At 28.8% G+C, this 24,115-nt stretch overlaps 1 protein-coding gene across 1 annotated transcript in view; it reads left to right on the plus strand.

Moving 5' to 3' along the window:
- Nucleotides 1-23,361, plus strand: part of LOC112687265 (RNA pseudouridylate synthase domain-containing protein 2-like) — a 403,559-nt gene extending 380,198 nt beyond the window's left edge. The window contains exons 4-12 of the mRNA XM_025559920.1: nucleotides 3,368-3,455; nucleotides 3,528-3,649; nucleotides 4,335-4,435; nucleotides 8,634-8,721; nucleotides 9,586-9,806; nucleotides 10,148-10,344; nucleotides 10,549-10,764; nucleotides 17,651-17,901; nucleotides 23,066-23,361. Of these exons, the coding sequence (XP_025415705.1) occupies nucleotides 3,368-3,455; nucleotides 3,528-3,649; nucleotides 4,335-4,435; nucleotides 8,634-8,721; nucleotides 9,586-9,806; nucleotides 10,148-10,344; nucleotides 10,549-10,764; nucleotides 17,651-17,901; nucleotides 23,066-23,134 (1,353 nt within the window). The 3' untranslated portion in view covers nucleotides 23,135-23,361. The remainder of the gene's footprint in view (nucleotides 1-3,367; nucleotides 3,456-3,527; nucleotides 3,650-4,334; nucleotides 4,436-8,633; nucleotides 8,722-9,585; nucleotides 9,807-10,147; nucleotides 10,345-10,548; nucleotides 10,765-17,650; nucleotides 17,902-23,065) is intronic.
- Nucleotides 23,362-24,115: the final 754 nt, after the last annotated feature.

Here is a 24,115-nt window from a genome sequence, read left to right on the forward strand (position 1 = left end):
TAGACAAATATATTTAAATATATTTAAGAAATATATATCTTGGTAGAGCAAAAGCTAACGTTTATAGAACATTCGATAAATTACAAATGAAAATAATTAATAATGTATTCGTAATGCTTGATATCTACCGGCTTACTATACTCTTATCACATATTAGAATAATGTATTCGAGCCATACAATTTTAGTGAGAAATAAGGACAGCGCCTAATAAAAATATTATGTAAACAATATCTGATTTTAAAACTATTTCTTATGGAGAAATGTAAAATTAAAACTCTATGCAATATTTCCATTGAAATATAAAAGGATAAATCAAGGACTCTGAATAAATACTGCTAGTACTCGAATAAATATGAATCACAAGAACCAATCCATGTAGGCTTCGTATGATAAACCTACAGATCAAAGCAACGTCTAAATAATATATTAACAAGTTTACCTTACTTCCAATCACTGTGCCAAAAGGTTACATAAATGTCGGAGGCTTTTAAAAATTTTTACTGAAACATAAGTTTTCGCGGGAACTTGTTGTATTTTGTATGACCGACCGATTTTGAAGTAAAATGAAAAATGAAAAAACTGTTGCCCCGAAATTATAAAAATGTGTGTATGTTAAATTACGTACAATAATTTAAATATTTATCATTCCTGTAGATTATCGGTTTATATATCCTTTATATAATCCTATATTTATAATCAATTAAGTGTTTTTAATTAAAATGAGATTATTTGAAATCATTAGCCAATGAGTGCAGTTCTCTCATTAAGATTTGCTATAAAAAATAATGATCCCGGTAACAGATTTCTTTAAAAAACGGTAATGTGGAAATCAAAACATATTTCTTTTTACGACACATCTCAAACCTGAAAATTACAGTGTATTCGAATTCAAAAAATCACCGGAAAACATTTGGCACATTTACTCTTATTTCGAGGGACAAAGGTGAATACAAATAAAAATAAAACCATTTGGTGCACAATGTGTATTTTTATAGGTATAATGCCGACGAACAAATCTTCTACTTAAAAAACCAACTCCTCGTCGAGATCGGTCGTAGAGCTCAAGTGATGACGAATAAAACGATTTTGCACGTGAGATACTTACGAATTACAAGTTTTTGAGTTTTGAATCACTCACACGTTCCAAAACGGTGAATCAACATATTGAGAGGGTTGTAAACACTCCATTCTCCAGGAACAATAAAAAAGATATTTTAACACGTTTATTACTCGTGTAACTGCGTACACTGTACACGTATCTATAATATTAACGGCTATTATTCGAAGAAAAAAAAGAATCTGGTCACGTACAAAGGTTACTTTTTTCCCCCGTGTGTGTGCATGCGTATGGATATACTATGTAAAAATTGCGGTTGTTGAACAAAATTTGATGCTCAGTATATGTTCTACGGTCTACCTTGGTTTTGATATTTTATGATCGGCCCATCTCGTCCAGTTTTTTTATCAACATAATATTCTACGAAATTTAGCTCGTGAATTCCGAAGAACGTATTTGAATCGAATTATATAACCGCCAAACATCGGGTACATACAACAATTGTGCGTGTAAAATATATCAAAACAGCCCGTGAAATACATTTAATATTCTCTGTAAATATTCTGTTAAAAGACAACATTTAAATCATATATCTGATTTTAATGTTCGAAATCGGCAAATGTTTCGGCTTTATCTTGCCGTTACGTCAGCAGAGCGGATTCAATGCAACAGCGAGGTTTTCATGTCGTATCAGACGAAAAGTTCGTTATAGCCTTTATGGTGTTTAAACTTAAAATGTTCACAACAATTCTATATTACAAACACTTTACCAGCAAACGCATCAGAAAAATAAACAATAATTCTTTTCTTAACTTAAAGAATAACAAACTCCGCGAGCGCTATTAAAACTTTTTGATTATGTACCGGGATAACAATAGACTTGATTGTATTATGCGCTTAACGGATTCCCTAAACTCTTTTGAAAATTTAAAGTTAATTGAATGATTTTTCTTTTTTATGATTTAATTTTAATGTACGGTTTATCGTTATGGGTTATGGGTAATCATAAACGCATTTTACTATTTCAACAGCCGTTGGTAATGTATACTAATGAAATTAATTTTAATGTTAAAATATGTTGGCATTGATTCTGCAAGATCAGAAGTCGCCACAATATTCGCAGTACTGAAAAATAATAATTGTTCGATCGGCGTTGAACCGTAATGACCCTTAACAACTTTATTTTCCATTACATTTGTTATGTGCTGGAAACTTAATTTAACACCCAAGTCAAAATCTAAATTATTCCATGGCACACAACTATGCTCTACAGCAGAATATAACGCAAGGAATGTACCTACTACACTTAACTTACACGTAATGCACGAACAATGACAGTGTTTTGCATTTTTTATAGAAAATTAAAATTTAATATAATTTCCTATTTCAGCGTAACACAAAATTTTCCGTTTTTTTTTTTTATTTTTTTTTTTTAGTACACGCTCATATTGATTTCAAATTATAAAATTATTTTTTTCTTTCAATAGAGTACGAACTTTCTTTTGTAGGGATAAAATTACAATGATTTCCTCCAGTTTGTAGTTAATTTAGTAACTTATGTATAATATTAGTTTTTGTATTTGTATAAAAAATCAATTACACTGTTGTAATGAATATTTAAGTGGTCTTTTGTTCTACGATTTAGTAATACATAATCAATGTTATTTAATAACTAATAGAATATAAATATGATTAACTTAATAGTCATAAAATTAATTAACTGTATAATAAATGCTTTTTTACATATGATAATTTAATATATATTTTAGAATGATTCAATATTATTTTTGATGAAAATTTTTCAATTGTGCCATTCCTAACACACATTTTTATTAATTTTATAAGTTAATGCGAATTTTACCTATATAATAGGGTGAAATATTACAGTCATAATTTAGCTTTCTTGATTATTTGTCAAACAATCAAATCAACTAATCATTTTAAATAAAAGTAAAACATGTACATACCGTAATAAGTTATTTATACTTACACCAAACTCAATGAATAAATAAATTCAAATTTTTATGTACACATTATTCATCTAGTAAAGAAGTTAAAAAATTATACTATAATAATCTCACTATTTTTTATTACATGCTTACATTTACATTAAGGTCATTAATTTGCACACGCTATATCTAATATTACAGTTAATTTAATAAAGAATCCAAGAAAAAAAATAAAACATGACAAATATAATTCAATATTATACAACAATTTTAATGTTTATTCAATACAGTCAATAATGTTTGACGATTAATTATAAATTACGTAAGAATATTATTTAAACTTTTTTAATGATTTCATAGGCCAAATTGGAAACAAAAGCTCTCAAAGCGAAACGGCCTGGATTCACCGATGAAAGATACAATGAGACATCGTATTATATTGAAAACGGTAAAAAGATAACACTGCAGTTAGTTCTTAACACATAGAAGTTTATAATTTTTTCCATCTTAATTTATTTAGGTTTGCGAAAAGTTTATCCATACTATTTTACATTCACTACATTTACCAAGGGCCGATGGGTAAATCAGAATATACTGGACGTATTCGCTAGAGAGTTCAGAGCTCATCCCGCCGAAGAATACGTAAGTACCGCAAATAAGCCGACCGGGCAATAATCGGAACCCACCAGACAGTAGGTAGTAGTCAAAGAGATTAGAGTTAATGATTGTAATTGTATTATTTATTTATATATATATATATAATGTGCGTTTTGTTTTTGAAACCGAAAATATGAAATTAATATTAGCAAAAGTTGAGATTATATGATAGTCTTTATTGTCCCACTCCCCTTTTGGAACCTTCATTACGTCACTTCGTTAATTTACCCGACCGAGACGTTATTAAAGGTATTCAAAAAAAGCTTTTGCATGTTTGTGTACATTAACACATATAATATGAACGCCTTTTTTTTTATAAAATTTCGCTAATATTTCAAATGATTTTTTAAATAACCACAGTCCTGATAACTAGTGGTCTTATGAATAATATTTTGTCGAACTAAAGGTTTTAAATTCTTGTTCTGTTCTCGCGAGTGATTATTATTATAATCTGTACATTTCTTATACTCTATCCTTCCATAATCTAAACTTGGTTAGGATATTAATAGCACAACAGAATAAACGTTTTAAAATAAATGATTGGCGGTGGAAAAAGTTAACCAAAATGTTTTGTATCCCAATATTGAAATAACATACGGGTTAAACCATTAAATACATAATTATGTTACTCGACTGTACTTGCACTGTAATACGTATGTTTCATTCGTAGGAACGTTGCATAAAATCCGGCTCGTTGACGGTGAATTATCAAAAAGTGGACACGCAATACAAGTTGAAACATAACGATCTGTTGGCCAACGTAGTGCACAGGTAAGTTTCTCTGTGTTATTGCTACCGTTAACTACACGCGTATACAGTGTGATTTCTTAAGCATATTTATCCTTTTTTATACTTCAGTTGTGAACCAACTTGAATTCTGACTTACGGAAAATATATGCTCAACATTAGATCATTTTTTTTCAAAATTTCATTTTTCTTACCTCTTAAGGAGTTTTCTGTAATGATAACTACTTTTTTTTTTTTTTATATTATAAAGTTGAATTAATATTTTTAGAAGTATTCAAATATAGTAAGTAGTGCATACAAAAAATTTAAAATAATAAGAGGGTTGACCATTTCTTTTTACCATTATAACTTACAAATTACACAAATAATGAATATGTTATATAATGCACACATTGGTACGCGTATATATACAGTATGGATATTATTTGTATGAATAAATTGTAATAATAATAAAATGAATGTCATATCAATTTGAAAAATTAAAATTTATATTGCCACAGGACACTTTTTACTGGTGATGAAAACAATCTATATTTTGGAAAATATAATCTTACAAGTTTACTAACATTTTTCATAGTTGTTAATTTGAATAAATACGTAATTTAAGCATAAAATATAGGAATCGATGCTCAAAAAATTTCCCTATACATTAATTTACTGCATCGACCGTCCAGCGTGTAGTACATTAAATTTCGACGGCAAGATAGACAGCGCTTGGTCACCGCAACAACCCTTACACGTGTCACTTTTGGGGTAGCAAATCCACCAGGGAAAATCCACTGTTATTGCATTAGTACAGCAATCAGTTTGGTTACCTATATATACATATAAGACCAAAAAGAAACCTGTCAACTTTGAAGAATATATACACAAAGTCTAATTACGTCCCGAGGCATCGTGATTCACAAACGGGAATTCAATAAAAATTTTGTAATTTCATAATATTCGTTTAAAATAATGATGCATTTTTCCACAACTCAGACTTGCTTTAAACTAAATCATTACCTATAAACCTATTCGTAACTTAAACAATAGAATTTGAAAATTTATAATTTTTTTTTATTAGCAACTCAACTGGAGAAACTATGACCATGTTGCCGAAAAGGAATAATCGCAATTTGACATAATAAAATTCTGTCTCGGACAGGTTTTCACCGTGTCATAAATATAACATTTTTCATTTTTTTCTTACTTAACTGTTTATTACAAATCGATCGAACATTGTAACAACACATATACATTATTATAATACGAGAAGTTCACCATTCTATACAAATATATAAATATTATAATGTTATAATAATGTTTAACTAAAAGCCGCAGTAATACGTGTTTGAACCCGACGCGTAAACTAATAAATCAGACGATAAAAACAAGTATAGGCAGTTTCGAGTTTAAACTTAATTTAAAGCAAACTATGTAAAATATATGCACCTAAGTTAAATGAGTCGACCCAAAGGTGGAGATAGTCGGCAAAATTGCGTTCATAATAAATGTCGTGGTATTATTTATAATAATGAAAAATAATATTCCCTACATTAAAAGTATTAATATAATGGTGTTAGGTTTATTCTTGCTTAACCAAAAGAAGTGATAGAGTAAAGCGAATTGAAACATATTTCCTTTCATTCGTAAAAAGATTAATGTAGTCCTTCTGAATGAGAAATTTGGCATATATTTTTCAATTTTCATATCTCATCGTCTAAACATAATTTCTTTTTTCTTTAACATCGAACTTATAACAAAATAACAATTCGGCATTTATATAAGTAACAATAATTTTACTATATTTTGCCATCAAATTAACACATACCGAAGTTTAAGAACATAAAAAAAAACCAGTTGGTTAATTTCAACTCTTAAAATAGCCATAACTTAAAATACATTACGTATATAATAAATAATTATATTCGTATTATTATTTTTTTTTTTTTAGCAAATTTTACTTTTATGTCTCTTTCATACAAAAAATTAATAATATTGGTTTTGTATACATTGTATTATTAATTACCTATTAGTTTATAAAAGTCAATAATTTTAAACTATTTTTGAAAAGAAAATTATGTCAAAAAAAAAAATAAGGTTAAGTGAGCTGGATCTAATGTATATGCCTCTATGTCATCCCTGATCTAAACCATAAATGTTTTAATTGGTACTCGATTACCACGAAACATTGGATTTATATAACAGTAAAATAAAATAAGATTTGATTCACTGTGTTCGGAATTAATAGTTTTTATTTTTAAATGTTTCAATGCTATATTTTTTAATTTTAAAAAGGATTGATATAGTAAAGACATTTTAAAGACTCACGTTATGACACAAAACTACTCAATAAGGCTTAGATTTAAAATAATATGTTTGGTATGGTGGATGTTTTATTCCACCTATTGCTTATTGTCTTAATAATTTTCTTTTTACTACTATTATTTATTGTCTTTTGCCACAATAAATTATTGACATTATTTTAAATCACATGATTTCTAAGATCTTGTTCAAAAAGAAATATTCAAAATAACAAATAATTTATGGTATACATTTTATACAACTAAATGTTCATTTATTGTTTTTAAAGAATAACAAATGATGGTATAAAATTTAGCGAAATGAAACTCGTAATACTCTAAAAAAAAAAAATTACAATTATAGTAGACAAAGATAGTTCAATGATTACCAAATCTTCATCCAAGCACGTTACAATTTATCGTGTTGGATATCAAATTTTTTCTATAATGACGTCTATCGATAGAATATATAGTATTTTTATTTACATACAATAAAATATGTGTTCGAGATGTGCGTGCGTATACAAATAATTTGAGTTTTTATCCCAGATGCAATACCCGAAGAAGTTTCTATTTTTTCAGTTCGTTTACTTCTGATACTTCCGATATTCAATTCCGTTAGATAGTTTCAGCAAACATGTATAGTATATTTGTACTCACATATATAGCGATTTGGCCGTACTTTAAAAAACGATTCACCGAAACGTATGATCCTTCGCTGCTACATATTATTAACTACGATGTTGCTGATACAAGTGTTGGACTTACAAACATAACAATTTTTTTTTCTTTTCTTTTTTTCGCATTCTCACTTTGTCGAATCCAACAGAAATTGTTAGGATGCGTAAAATATAAATACGATTTAAGTTTTACACTGGTTGATCAAACATAAAACGTGTTCAGGATAGGTTACATTTCGATAAAATGGGTTATTTTTAGTTTCGTAAAATACTCAAAACAATAATTCGTGTAGAAAAAATGATTTATAATTTTAATGAGTTTGGTAAGTAAAATTTTGCTTTAAGTTTTTAATTACTAGATACAGTTCGTAAAAAAAATAACACTATTATTCAGAAAAAAAAACCCGCGACATATCAATAATTATTATTTATATATTCTTTCGACCATTCAGGTTTCGTGATTTAATTACCAAATTCTATAGAAGCATTATGAATAATCTATGCAGAAACTAAAATAATATGTAATTAAATAACAAAGTTTTAAAAAACAACTCAAAAACATATTGCTGTAGATTCATTTTAAAACTGCAATCTAATGGACTGCATAGAAAATAAAATAGTTCTTTATTCAGTAAATTCTTGTTATGTCGAGAACGACCTCTGGAGTATTATTTAATCGTATCAAAACTCTCATAGCAATTAAAATTGAGTTCAATTGATCGAAAACATAGACTTCTAAAAACAGCCACTGTTGCAGTTTCCTTAAAATATGACTTAACGATAATCTACTTTAAATTATGATTTCGTACCGAAACCGTTTTTTTTTTTTTTTTTAAAAAAAAATTTTATATTACTCGTACAATCGGTGTACATTTATCTATTGACGATATTGACTTTCACAACATGGAATGGAGATTGTCTTCTATGTGATTAACGACTGCGGAAAATTGTTTTTACGTGATATAATACTCAAGGCGAGAAAATCGTTTTCGTTATTCGGTTATCGACACCGACCCGTGATTCATAGCAATAACAAGCACTTGATAATCGTCATGGGCGGTGATTAGTATGTGATGTTTTTGACGACGATCGCATACGGTGCCAGCGTTTATTATTACATGACATGCACTTTTTTTCCTGGGCGTGGGCTAACCTTACCGACCTAACCCATCCCGGTTTCGCGTTTCCGTATTGCTTTGTAAACCATACCCATCCAGTTAACAGCGTTTTGACGAGGGATATGTATGTATGTTACAGACATGAAGTACCGGTTACCAACGAGCCAATAACGATCGTGCACATGGATGACGACATCGTTGTAGTCAACAAGCCTGCAAGCATTCCGGTAACTTGATTTATTTGTAAAATAACTGTTATATACTCGTCTGTAGAAAATGTATTTGACGTGCGCGCGTACAAGTGAAATCCATTTATTTCTACAGGCTAGAATCAGTAGTGCAACATTTTGGTTTGAACATTAGCGTCATAAATTTCACGTTTTTGGAAAAAAGAGACATTTATTCCTATGATACCTTAATTCATCGTCAATCAAGCTCGTACCTAGCTCGCGAAACATTTTACTCGATCCGAACGTGTTTTTCGTTGAACTCAGTTAAAATGTTCAACAATCAATTTTTAGGTTAAACCGCTTTTGTTTGTAAAATTTTTGTATTTCAATGCGTCTTACATCTTATTGTTTCCGTTATAATTTAAAGTGCAACGTTTCTACGATTTATAAGCTATGTTACAAGCAGATCTGAATGGAGCGCAGGTGAATGAGATTTATTTCGACGACAACAGACAAACTGTAGTGTAGTTAACGAATCGAACAGTTTTAGAGGAAAAAACTAATTATAATGAACGAGTATTTGAACTTCACTGGGGAATACAAACCCATTCAAGTTTTTCGTACCAATCAGATTTATCCGCAAAAACGCAATGAATTGGCTATTGTAGCGCACACGACGTGGGTTTTCGACGAAACGTGATGCAAACAAACAAACCTGACCCAATTATTATAAAATGGTCTTTTTCGTTTTTTTCACGGTGACGTTTTGTTTTTTCGTACTTGCTGTAGAATCTCTTCGTGTTACTCAGTCGAAACACGCGCGCGCATAAGGGATGGAATGCAAAGGTTATGATAATCTGGAAACGGTCCGTCCGCGCATACTAAATAATACTAAATAGCGTCTTCACTTCATACCAACAGGTTCATCCGTGCGGTCGTTACCGACACAACACGGTGGTATTTGTGTTGGCCAAAGAACATAATCTGAGAAACCTCAGGACCATACACCGTCTGGACAGGTTGACCAGTGGCTTGCTGATGTTCGGAAGAACACCTCGGTACGCCCGAATCATGGAGGCGCAAATCCGCAACAGACAGGTGAACAAACAGTACGTTTGCCGAGTCGAAGGAAAATTTCCCGAGTGAGTCTACGCAAATATGCAATATAATATTATTACGTATCGTATTATAATATATCCATAGAGCGTTTTAGCTCTAGTCGCTGTAGCACGCGTTACCTTTGTTATAGTGGTGTAGCCAGGGCTCTAAAATGGAATGTGGCAGAAAGGGAGGAGTGTAGACAATGGTAAACAAAATCGAAATTTCTAATAGTTACAATTGTCCATATTTAAATTACATGACAATATTCTTATGAAAAATCCGACCTATGGGGGAAAGCCATAGTTTATTCGGCCACACCTAGTTCTCTGGCCACACCGCATTCCAATATTATTGTGAATACTGGACGTGTATGTGAATGCAGGCAAACGATCGAGTGCAATCATCCAATCGAAGTAGTCAGCTACAAGATTGGCGTGTGCAAGGTGTCCAGCAAGGGCAAAACGTGTTCAACGACATTCCAATTGGTCGGCTACAACGAGAAGACCAACATCAGCGTGGTCCTGTGCTTCCCACATTCGGGACGCATGCATCAGATCAGGGTTCACCTACAATACCTAGGTAAGTCCAAAGATTTTTCTCATATCCTATCAATCGTTTCGAGTCTGTATTGTCCTGAGTCCTTATATACCCGATTTGTTCGTCGATCATTATTATCCAGAGCGTTTCCAATGATTCTTCGTATAAGTCGTTCGTTACAGGAGCCGGTCGTGGTTAACTTCGAAAAATATAATGCTAATCGGAACGCGCATTCGTTTGACCTAGGGTTCCCCGTTAAAAACGATCCGCTGTACAACCACGTGGTATTCGGACCGGAAAAGGGTCGCGGTGGCGTCATCGGCAAGACGGACGAGCAACTGATTCACGACTTGATCAACATACACAACGCCGAGAACTGGTTGGGTATGGACGGCGACTCAGAACTGATGCCGATATTGAAAGACGTCGACGTCGTGGACGAGGGAAAGAAGACACCGCCGGGTGAGTAGAAAATAACGTGGCAGTATTTAATAATATTTTATTTTATGATTAACGAGTACGACGGATATATCAGCGATATCGTCCCGACGTACCCATGCAATATGCTACCGGTTGTACTACATAACATGAACGTGTTAAGTACTATAAGATATACAACCACCGATCTTGTGAACATTACGTACCATAATTAAAATTCTAAGCATTAATCGCGTAATTCGAAATGGTCATAAAGTATTAATCTAAACCAGTGGTGGCCAAACTACGGCCCGCGGGCCAACTCTGGCCCACCATCATTTAATATCTGGCCCGCAAAAGTCTTCTATATTACAGCACTTATTTGTATAACTGTAATATTTTGCATTTACGTAAAAAAAAATTTAGAATTCATTTTTTTATGGCCACCACTGATCTAAACCGTTGACAATAATCGTTTCGATTATTAAAAATCATCGTCACCAAAAAATTCGAAAAGGTTGTCCAATTCTTTTGTATTTATACTTTTACAATTTGCACTGGAAAATTTAAAATATATTTGGACGACTAATACAAAATCTTTCTACGATTGGCTATTTACTTCTTATTTTTGTAGTGAACCGTTTAATAATATGGTATTTTCCAGTGCATTTGTAAGAATGTTTTACTTAGTGCCGATCGTCCAACGCCACTAAAACTCTTTCCCAGCCAGAATTTGAGCCATTATCATTTTTTTGAATATTATATCAAATAATTAACGTAAATATAATCTGCGCTCAGTAATTTTTCTGTATTATTCTGAATTCATTGTCACCGCATAACGGGTTGTAAAAAATAACACTAAATCCGCTTGTTTCTATGTCCTGTGTGGCATTGTATACTTTGAGATCCACGTCATGATCTGTTTATCGATAAGTAACATTTTGTATCCCGGGAGATCAATGACGTTTAATCAGTCCTTATAAATTGTGCATTAACACCCAAAAATAAATAAAATATATTTAAAATTAGAATTTCAAGTCGTTAAATATTTTCCAATGTTTTGCTTAGAATAAAATCAAACATCATTGTGATAAAAAACATACGTCACGTGGAACAGATGGTATAATTCATACCTAGTAGTCTTACCTTTGCAAGAGGTTATTATTGTGTTTAACGACTACCCAGTATAGGTATTCGATTTTGATAAAACGTCTTCATTTTCACTATACACTTGGCAGTCCGCTCTGTTGATTATTTTATTTTCAATCTATAAACTGTTGTATTATAATATACTACATATATAAATACTTCAAAAAGGGCTTTTTTATATTTTTATACGATGAAAACAAAAAAAAAAATAATTTTTTATGAAAGACCTCAGCCTGAACTGAATATACTACAGCTGTAAAATGAAAAATGAAATAATTGCGATAGACATTTTCGAAGAGCACCATGCAGTATTACAGATTGAATTTGTGGATGTTCAAAGGTAAATACATTTGCAAGAAAATTACAAATAAATTCTATTATAAAAGAAAGAAAAATGAAATTAGAATATAAATACATTTTTTTGGTTTAGTAATTAAAATATAATAAATTTTAATGTACGTTAAGTTTTATTTTACTTCCAATTTAAAAAACCAGGAAACGCCTCTGTGCGAGTTATTAGTATTTTCCAGGACCCAGTAAATCCAGCTATTTTTTTTAAAAGTCATTGCGCTTCACTTTTACATTTATGAATAATTCCCAAAAACCTGCGGAGCCACAGTGACGTAGGAAATAAGATAAATATTCGAGTTATTTAGAGATAAAAAAATAAATAAATAATTATAATAAATATAAATATAAAGTAAAGATACGATACATACAATATATTGTACCATATACGAACACTAAAATGGTAAACCATATTTCTAATTTTACCATAACATAATTTAGTGCGAAACAATATTGTATTTTATTTTGCTTTTACATAAATTCGGCGAGGAAAAGGAGTAGTAGTGCGACAAGTAAAATAATATCTGATTTCTAAGAGAACAAAAGACAATACTCGTGACTAGTTTTAATAATAGTAACTAACATTGATTATTTTACGTTGTTCGATCGTTTTAAAAAAAGTCCTCGCGTGAGAATACTGAGATTTTTCTTTAAATTATTTAAGAATAACAATATAATAATTATTATTATTGCTCACTCGTCAGAATAGTTTTAGAACGGCGCGTGGTATAGGCAATATAATAGCTTTAATGTGCAACGGTACAATACAACGTATATTTTTTATTTAATGAAATATTCGTATTAACTTTTGAAAAGCCTGTTAACAGAACCAAAGAAATATCGTTGTTCCGTCTTTAAACAAATAAGATTTTTATTTTAATCGTCTGATAATGTCATGCTATTTTTTAATGAAGTATGTGTTTTTCCAATTCTTTATGTTTATAACTTGTTCATTATCGCATCATAACTATATTATATTGCAATGGTTTTTAGCTTAAATATCACGTGCTTAGATCAGGTTTACCATAAAATTATTAAAAATAAAAACATATTTATGCGTATACAAATATTATATACAAACAACCGCGTTAATAACCCTTTGTATTGTTTCACATACAACTTTATGTACCTAAAATTATTTAAAAGAAATCGTAGTTGGGAGAAAAATGATATTTTACAAACTATTTGAATGTGAGTACGACGCTTAATATATCCATACCAACAAGCACATTGTTCGTTGATATATTTTTAAAAATGTTCTTCGTCAACTATTTTATTTCTATTAAATACTTTCACGGCATCTATAACAATTCGAATCGACAATAAAATCACAGCAATTTTACAGTTACAATTACGATATTAATTTTGCACTTACGTAAATTTTATAATCGACGATTTATTTTCGATGCCATAAGCTTAACTTTTTAAGATAATATGTATAACATGTACTACAGTGAACTAGTATTTTCAGTTAGATCTATGTTTAGAATCTCATGGACGTGGATGTAATTATGGAGATTTTTCTCGTTCTTTATTATTATTGAAATACTCAGTATGATTTACACCGAAATCATTACATATCGTAAATCTGATATCTTCTTACCATACCAGAGGGAGAGAGAAGTAAGGCTTATATAAAGCAGGCTGCTTATTGATTTTTGTCTTATATCAAAATACCCTATAGCTTAAGTTACCGTGGGTTGACTTATCTATCCTGAACTAACTTAAGGATAACTAATGATACTTGTAGTCAAAGTTTATAAATATTATAAATTAAAATAAATATTTGTATTTATTTAATAGCCGTCCTATTTTATTATATTGTAGATCCCTATTTTTTGCATAAACTTTTTTCTAAATCAACAAGATTATTAAAAATAATGTACTTATTTTTATTTCAAACCAATAATTTCCGTATACACTCAGTTTTCTAGAGGGTCAGTTTAGATTTTCAATTGGATGAATATTGATTTACAACTAAAAAATAAAGCTGTTGAGACCAATAATCGTCTATTAAAAATCAGTTAGATGTCCAATGAAGTTTATTACGCCTTTGATAATATAAGTAACGGTAACAAATTATTTAATGTATGTCAGTATGCGGTAACGCATGCTGAATATCTCATTTTGGTAACCATAAAGACATCGTTGACTAAATTGATTTTTGGAGTTTATTTATGTTACAGATACGATTGAACTGTGATTAGGAGCAAAGAATAATTTATATTTTCTCATAAGAACTTATCGTTAATGATTCCGGTGAAGTTAAATTTATTGTTGTCTATTTAAAACCACTAGATTTCGCATTAATCGTCTCATAATTTAATTTATTAACGATCGGGTTATTAATCATTTTAATTAATTGTATAGTTGTTTAAATACTTTGTATTAAATTTGACATATAATAACTATCTAATCAGAGTCCAAAAGTTAAAATTTATGTCGGAGTCTTTGAGCCCGTTATAACTAAATCCAATTAAATTGCAATGTGTACTAATTTATGGTTTAATGTTTTTTTGAAATGGTTTGTTATTTTTTATTATTCAAAAATAAACTACGATATCATTTGGCCACTCTGGGAATAAGATTTAATAACATAACAAAAATCGTAAATTTTAACTCCACTAATCTACTAAGATTATGAGTATATTATGTGTAGAAAAATAAGAGAAAAATAAAAATATAAACAATTTAAATCTAAAAATAATAATTAATTATAATAAGACTTTCTAAGGATTATTTTACAGTTCCGCTGTTTTTATAAAGTCGATGGTAACTTCAAAAGTTTGGATATTGACTAATAATTGTTCAAGTATATTTACACATATTCTGTTGTATTAATGTTTACTGATTTCTGTCATTATGTGTTTGAGGGTTAAGGTTTGAGAGTGCCACAACTTGAGGGAGGTTACTTTTATTCATTAAATGACTATGAAAAATTCTTTGGTAATCATTTTGTATTTTTTTGCGTTAACATTTTTATTTAAATATACTTTAACCGTATGTTTTTAACGTTTTCAACAATAGATTTAAGTGATGCATTAAAGTATAAAAATTAGTCTTTTGCAACATCATGACCGATATAATTTTACGCTTCACATGCTTCAAGATTAATCGTTTCTATGTTAATAATTTATAAAACCATGTATGTAACATATACTATATTACGCTTTATTGTGAAAATTATCAAACATCGAGTGGGAATATGTTTTGAATTTGTCAAGTAAAAATCCCGAACAAAATGAACTTATTCGCCTTAATTATAAATGCAGTTGAACGAAACGGAGATATAAAAAGCGAAAAAAACAAAACACGTTAACATAAAAAATTATTTATGTGCACTTCCAAAATATATTAAATAAAAAATAATAATAATAACAGCGCAAGAAAGGCTTTATTTTGTGATATTCATTACGATACTGTCTACATTTTCTATGAACATTATTATTGTTTCATTGTTTAAAATTATTTTGGACAGTACTTTAGTTATATAACGGAGATGTATTATATACTTCATTGTATAGCTGTTGTGTTTTCAAATCTTTTTTTCTATTATTGAAATTCTTGAAAGCGTCCAGTAACACATATATTTCTTAATAACACGGATATAGAACCATATTTTTATGAAAAATTATTTGTTGCATTCCATTTAAAAACAAATACATAGAAGTGACATTGTATATATATATATGCAATTAATATTAGAGGCAATACATGTAATTAAACTGAAATATTTTAAATCACTAAATTTATAAGATAGTAAATAATAATAATTTTGTTTAAAATAATTAATAAGTTGTTTTTATTCTCTTTCAATCATTCAATAGCAATTTAAAAATTTTGTTTAACATTATTAATAAAATGTTTTTTAAAGTAATAAATACTTGTAATAATTTTTATTCAACAAAATATATTTGATGATAATATAATTTTTAAACATTTAATCATTGATAATATTATAATACGAACCGTCTTACAACATAACATATAATATTGTCAAAATATTAATTTAACAATTATTTGTCTAAACTAGAAATGTATGATAAATATAATGTTTATTTCTTACTATAATAAAATTAATTACTTTTTTATGAAATTGACATACATTTCAATTAATTTGAAATGTAATTGAAAGTATTGAATTAACAATTCATTAAAATGAACAAATTAAAAAAAACTTAAATCAATAAAAAGAAAAGAGAGTATAATATATTATTTGTTTTTCTTTATTTTATTTTTATTTTGTATTTCTTCGGATTCCAAAAAAATTGGCCTACTTAAATAAAACATCAATATTGAATAAAAGTAATTTATAAATTTTCTAAACACATACGTATATATATTTATAATAGCAAACAAGGCCGTATCTAGAAAAATTTTTCGGGAGTGCTCCAAAACATGTATATTATAATTTTATTGAATTTAGATTTTAATTTTTGATATTTGGTTAAAAATAAAACAGAAAAAAATTGAATCTTCTTTTATTAAAATTAATATCATATTTTCATATGATATTATGATATAAAATTAAAAGCAGTCAATTAATGGAGCTTAAGTCATTTTTTACTGAAAATATTTATGTTGTTATTAAAAATAAATAAGTATTTTGAACATTCGTAAAATATTGAAGAAATTTCGGGGGGATCTAGACTTCCTGGACCCCCCTACAAATATGGCCTTGATAGCAATTTTTTTTCCCCATAGTATAAATAGAAATATACAGTCAAATAGTATCAAATATCTTATGGAATCTATGGGAAATGAGTAATAATTTTGTAAAATAAGAAACTGACAGGAAGAATAATACGAAAAACAATTTGGAGATCAAATTTCGTATTCTTTTTTAACCACTTATAATATGACGTTCTACTATTTTCCTCATAAATATATTTTTACTGAACCCAAATGATACAGTGTAATAAATGTATACAAGTACGTTCATTAAAGTTTATCTCGACAGTGAAATGTGGCTTTTTCAATCAAATTCTTCCGAGTTAAAGAAAAAAATAATTATTTTATTTTGACAGCGCGATGTAGATTATTTCATAAATAAAAAATATTTAAAAGTATATATTTTTGTTTTTAATATAAATATACACATACTTGTATGTGATGAATTACACTGAAATTTTTGGTAAAAAAAATAATTTATCGGACTTAAAAATAATAATTATTATCAAAACTTATTTAATACGATTAACAATTATTCTATGTAAAAATCTATATCATAAGTATTTGAATTCGATCCATTTACTATAAGTCATAAGAATCATTTAGATCGCATGTGACTAAAATGCATTTATTTTTCGAGATGAAACAAGCATCATTTACCGATAGCAAAAACATAACTGTTAACTCGATTATAAGAATTGTAAGTTATTTAAATGTTAGTTCAACTAAACAATAATATGTGTTTGAAATTCATTTTTTCAAGGTTTCAAGAAAAACGAGTCGTCAACTGTGGAACAACAACAGCAGACGAAAGGCAGTCAGACCAATAATCGGGCACTAATGCAGTACGACAACGCGCTGAACGTGTCAACGCAGACAGGACAAGACGTGCCGGACATGGATTTCGATGCGGAAAAACTCACATACGACCCTCATTGCTACGAGTGCAGAGTGAAATTCAGGGACCCAAAACCAAAAGACCTCATCATGTACTTGCACGCTTGGAAGTATAGTGTGAGTATATTTTAGACGACGAGCAATAATATAATATTAGACAACGTTGTGCACTGATATTGGGAATTTAATTTTATTCCCACTCCTTTTATGTATAATAAAATATATTTTATAGCTAACCACAATGGACTATATGATTTTAATAACGTACGATTCCAAAAAGAAACTTTTAAACTTATAAAAAGTAAAAAAAAAAAAACTTGATGACAATTCGCTGTAGTTTATTTCATTTATTTATTTATTTCAGATATTTTTTAATTAATCACATAGAATCTCTGTTATCATACTTTTATTGAGCTACACTATTTTACCCGCAAGATACCATATTGCTGAGTTCTAATTAATTTAAAAATAGTTTTACAATTATTTGTCATTCTTGCCATTCCATGAGATAAAATGGATTAAATATTCACTTTAATAGCTACTTAATTTTTCAATTATCAAAATTGGTTTTTAAATCAATTATTAACTCAATCTTTGATTTAATATTTTGAAAAAAATGTTGAAACACGTAAAAATTGATTAAATTTTCAATACTATGTATTGGTATAATTAAAAACTAAAGATTAAAGCACGTATATTTCATATAACTGAATGGCTACTAGTTGCGTTTTACGGTAAAAATTTCTTCCGAATTGTGGCTCAAGTATTTTTGGACTACATACGAATTACTGCCCGAGTTTATTTTGAGGTACATAGAAATGCAGATTGATTATATACTAAGTCAACATTTTTTTAATGTAAAATTATACATTCTAAGCTAAATTGTACTTCCCATTTTTATACAGAGCTATAGCATCAGTACTATTAGTAAGTTTGTATTTAATTGAATACATACTTTTCAAGTCTTTTTAGTATAGCAAAATTAGAAAAATGGTGACATTTTCTTGGCGGTACAAGTATTGTATTTTGTATTTTGATATCTACATTATACTGTCCTTATATTTTATCAGTCAAGAATGAAAATTATCTTGAAATAATAAAAATCTTTTAATATAACATGTATGATAAAAATGATATAATATTATAAACCTTTATTTTATGATTGCTGGATGTCGTTATTATCAAATGAAGAACGATAATATGATATAGGTGTGATGATTATTACAAATATTAATCAAGCCGCAACCAGAGTTGTTATGTTTTATATTCTTTTTAAAATCTCGTGTTTTCGTATTTAATTGTTTTAAAATGTTAATCTTTAAAAGTGTTTAAAAAAAGTGTAAAAGCAAGTTATTCCCGATCTGTGATTAACAGAATCTTATGAAACACTGAAATACAGTCCACAAGGTCACTAGCATCACCCGATAAATTCCATATCAGTAATATTGTACAATGTACGATTTATGATAGTATTATTTCAATTATCTATTATTCTATCTATTCTGTGGTAATACCCCAGATTAGATTAAACTAATAATCTAAATTGTGGATATACGGTATACTAAAGTTTATCAATAGACACACATTGCGGTATACCTACGCGGCGTCGCGACTACACGGTCAAAAACTATTGTCTTCGTATATAATCAGTTATTGAGATTGTTGTATAACTACTAGTAGTTAATTACTCGTGCCTCATATGTTGTGTATATAATTACTTAATAGTAACTCGTAACCAGAGATGGAGACTAGTAATATTTACTCCCGGGGAAAATATTAAAATTACGTCTTCTCATTGACCAAAAATCAAATACCCTTTCTTACAATTTGTTTCAAATAATTATCACGCAATCATACTTATTAAGACTTAAACGTATTATCATTTAAAAAGTTAAAAATATCAAACTAGTAGTCAATAAAAGATTATATACTATAAAAACTACACTGCCTACAAATTTACGTCTGGTGATGAATCTTCGTCTTCCTCCCTGTAGCATCGCCACTGCTCGTAACTTAAAATTTTTAAAATAGTTTAATATTATTTTAATTAGTACGATTATTTATTATATCCTAATTTCTAAGGTTCTAAAAATGTAATATATATCCCATAGTCTTAACATTAACTCTAAATTATTTAAAAATGAGTTTAAAACACTTAATTAAAAAAAATAGTTTTAAACAACGTTTATGATTTATCAAATAGTTTAAAACAATTTTAAACATTTTGATTTAAATTCTTTGTTTTAAACATAATAATTTTATACGGAACTCGTCTGCACTAATAAAAAACTTGGGATCGCAATTCGGATTATATAACATATTATTCCGTGCATATCTTTGGAACACAACTAGTATGCAGCCATACAATTTGTATTATTTTATCATTATATCATTTGATATTAAGTGAAAAACATGAAAAACATGAAAAACCCCGAACTAGTATTATTTCAGAAAATGATCATATTAAATATTATTTTTATTTTCTGTTTATAATTTTATCTCGGTCTTCTCTAGTCCTATAAACAAATTAATTTATAACACTTGATTTATACAAATACGAAAACTTAAGTATAAGACATACATCATTTTTTTAGTAATATTTTATCTAAAACTATATTTAATTTCAAATAATATGACCAGAATATCGTTTTTATTACATATACAAAAAAAAAAATCCTAAACAATGTACAATGGTATTAAATTGGAATATGGAAATTTAAATTAGATATAATATATAGTTTAATACTAATTGGTATACTTGTAATTGAGATGTAAATTTTAAAACAAATTAAAAATCGTATTAAATAATAATTATTTATACTTTATTTTATAACTCCCAATGACCTACGGGCTTTCTTGACTGTGTATTGTAAGTCTAATCGCTTGAAAATGTTGGTAATCTCGTTAAGCTGTATTTGACAACTTTCTTCGCTATTGAGTTCTGTAAAATAAATTCTCAGCACAACAAAATAAATTACACTTTACTTCAAATTATAAATTCAGTTCTTTTTAATTTTTGGTATTGAATATTACAACGGTTAATCATGTAAAAGTCGATCATTGTTTCCCCTGGCAATTGAGACGTGTTTTCTAGTCTCCTTAATTTATTCTTTCTCAAAATCATGATACAAATCAAAATACTTACTATTTTTTCCACTCGATTGTGTTTGTATCTGCTCAGTGATTATATTTGACACCTATTTTCGGTATAGTATTCACAAGCACTTTTCTCGGTTAAAAATTAAAACATTTCCGACGTATAATAGTCACATTGGATTAATAATGTGTTCTCAACCGTTATTTTTTTCCTATCGTATTTTATACTCTTACACGGACACGCGCACACGTTCTACCGGAATTATCCTGAGAACACGAATCTATTGTACATCATATTTCCCGAATGTGAAAGCCCATTAGTATTATTTTCCATTTCTTCCTTTAGTTGCAGCTCTATCCCATATCTAATCTATGTTTCGCACATATAAAAAATACAACGTAAAATGTGAACCCAACAGTCAAGATATGTATTGTGTTTAATCATAAACTATTTTCCTATCATTTAACAGTTAAAAATTTATTTTTCGTCATCCCAACAATTATATAAAATACGACACTATATGTATGCACAACACCATATACATACCTACTCTTGAATTAAACGGTTCTTACAAAAAAAAAAAAAAGAAGGAATACTAGCCAAACATGCGTATTACGAGTAATTGCTGGTAATTATTAAGTATTCTCAAAGTTATCTTTAATTTTCAACTCTTATATTTCATATTATAAATTAAATATTAGGTACACATGAAAGTATAAAAATAAAATATATGAACAAAAACTAATAATTTTTAATTAAAATATTTTCAATCTTACATCATACCAGTAGTTCTAGAGTCTTATTATTTTTTTTTTTTTTTTTTGGTGGAAAAAGTAAACTTAATAATACTGTGTAATGCACGATTAGATAAGTGAGTATATAGATTGTATTTTAATATAATCGCGAATTGAATGTTATAAACTTGTAATACAATAAACAAAACACGTTTACGAGTAGTTTTTTTTTCTGTGCATCTTGCTTTAATGACCAATGTACAACAGGTACTTACACGATAAGATTAAGATTATCAGTAATTGAATAGCTATAAAATATATACCGATACTTGTGCATTATTCTCCATACTCTCACCGTGGGCACATGAGATTGCACATGTGTTGCCTTGTCTCCTCTCACCTCGCCTTGTGTATGCTCCACGGCGCGAGTCAAAGGACACGAGACTAAGAGTACCAACTACACTCTCACGCGCACCCTGCAACTCATCAGTGTTAATTATCAGTTTTATTTGTCTTGGTCTTGGTTTTCTTTATTATTATTTCGTTTTGGATATTTTAATTACGTATTATTTTATTATTTAAAAATTTATAATTTGACAAACGAAATACCAATAAAATTGAATATATCAATCTCAACCTATTTTATGGGATTCAACCCTTATGATATTTCACGGGCATTTAAGAAAAAAAGGCGTCCATTATATCAGGAGTCAGACAAAATTAATAAAACAAGAGTGTAGATGGTTGCCTCTCGTCGCTTTGACGAGAATATGAAACTACTCGCTTCACCTCGCCTCGTTCAATTTCATGGCAAGACGAGCTCGCGAGAGTGTAGAGGAAACATTATAATGTAATTTGGTGATACAGATCATTATAATAGTTATTTTTTATGATGATATTTCATTGAAATATTACTACACGACAGTTATATTGATTGTCATTGCATGAATGGGTTTACTAAACTACTTCTTGTTCATGAAATGTGCACCAGAAATTTTATCGTTAACCGCAAATCTTAATAAAATGAACGAAAGTTCTTGTAGGTACATATTAAATATTATGTGTTTGAAAATGTTTTGAAAACACTTTTGGGATTAGTTCTTGAAACTATTTTTTTGTTTAAAGAGACAACGAGCTTACTTATATAATTGACTATTCCGGTGTTTAGCACCATCATAATAGAATAATATTTAAACAGCATTAAGACTTCATCAAGTTCTTCCGGAACACTTACAACGCGTAAAACCTATAAGCTACAAACCCAAGTCACTGCGCGCACATAATTAATAACAAAACCAAAGTGGCTCACAATTTATTGCAAACGAATTTTTCCATCAGATTTTGAACTCACCATACCGAATAATATTATCACAATTTACTTTACGAAACATATTCTCAATGCTAAAATAATAACAATTTTATTCACATAAGTTTTGTTGTATGTCTTTAGGGACCAGGATGGAGTTACGAAACGGATCTTCCAACGTGGGCCAACGTCGATTGGATGGAACCGGAATAAATATAAACCTTAATACATATAATATGGTGGGCCAGAAATTACATGAAAAAAAGAAGAAAAAATTAGAAAAAAGCTAATGAAGAAAATTTGTTTCTGCCCGAGTAACTTTTAGACCACTCTAAGATATTAAGATATCATAATTATAATATTACTATTATTCTTAATCATGATTTTAGTACTCATGCGTAAAAAAAAAATGAGTGCTCAGTTTTTTTTTTTTTTTTTATTGTGATAAAAAGAAATAACTGATGTCTTACAAAAAATACCACTTCTATTAATTTTATAGTCTATGTAATATTACATTATAATTATAAATGCATCATTTTACGATATTTATATATATATATATATACATAGAATATGAGTACACACAATCATATATTTTTTACGATAATTGTAGAATTGAAGAATTGATACTTCCATCGACGTTGTTGTCTATTACGAATGTGTTTTATTTGTGTGTTCTGTAGCGTTAAGCGCATTCGTGTGTATGTGTGTATGTGTGCGTTTGTTTATTTTACCAACATTGGACTTAAAAAAAAAAATTATAAATAGCTAACTCGAAATTTTATACGAGATTTAAATTCTCTGTTATTATTTTCCTATATTCATTATTCATTTAATGTCTTTTCTTTTTCTCTTAAACAACAATTATTATAATAAAAACTGTTATTTATCTATATATATGCAAAGTATATATATTTTATTCAAAACATTTGGTATTACAAACAATATTAAAATCATTAATTATATACTAATACACAGTGCCGGCTCTAGGGGAGGAGTTTGTATACTTGCCCTAAACTCTGTTGGTATAAGGGTGCTCTTAATTTTATGAAAAATAAAGTCTTGAACATGCTCCGTAATTCCACCTACGAAAGGGCGCTCTCCATTTTTTAATAGCCCCGAACGTCAAATTTCCTAGATTCGGCACTGCTTATAAATTTCAATCGCGTCTTTGTAACCGTTTTATTTACCAAG

This window comes from Sipha flava, unplaced genomic scaffold (genome assembly GCF_003268045.1).
Source record: "Sipha flava isolate LNK unplaced genomic scaffold, YSA_version1 0_pilon_pilon, whole genome shotgun sequence".
NCBI classification, from domain to species: Eukaryota; Metazoa; Arthropoda; class Insecta; order Hemiptera; family Aphididae; genus Sipha; species Sipha flava.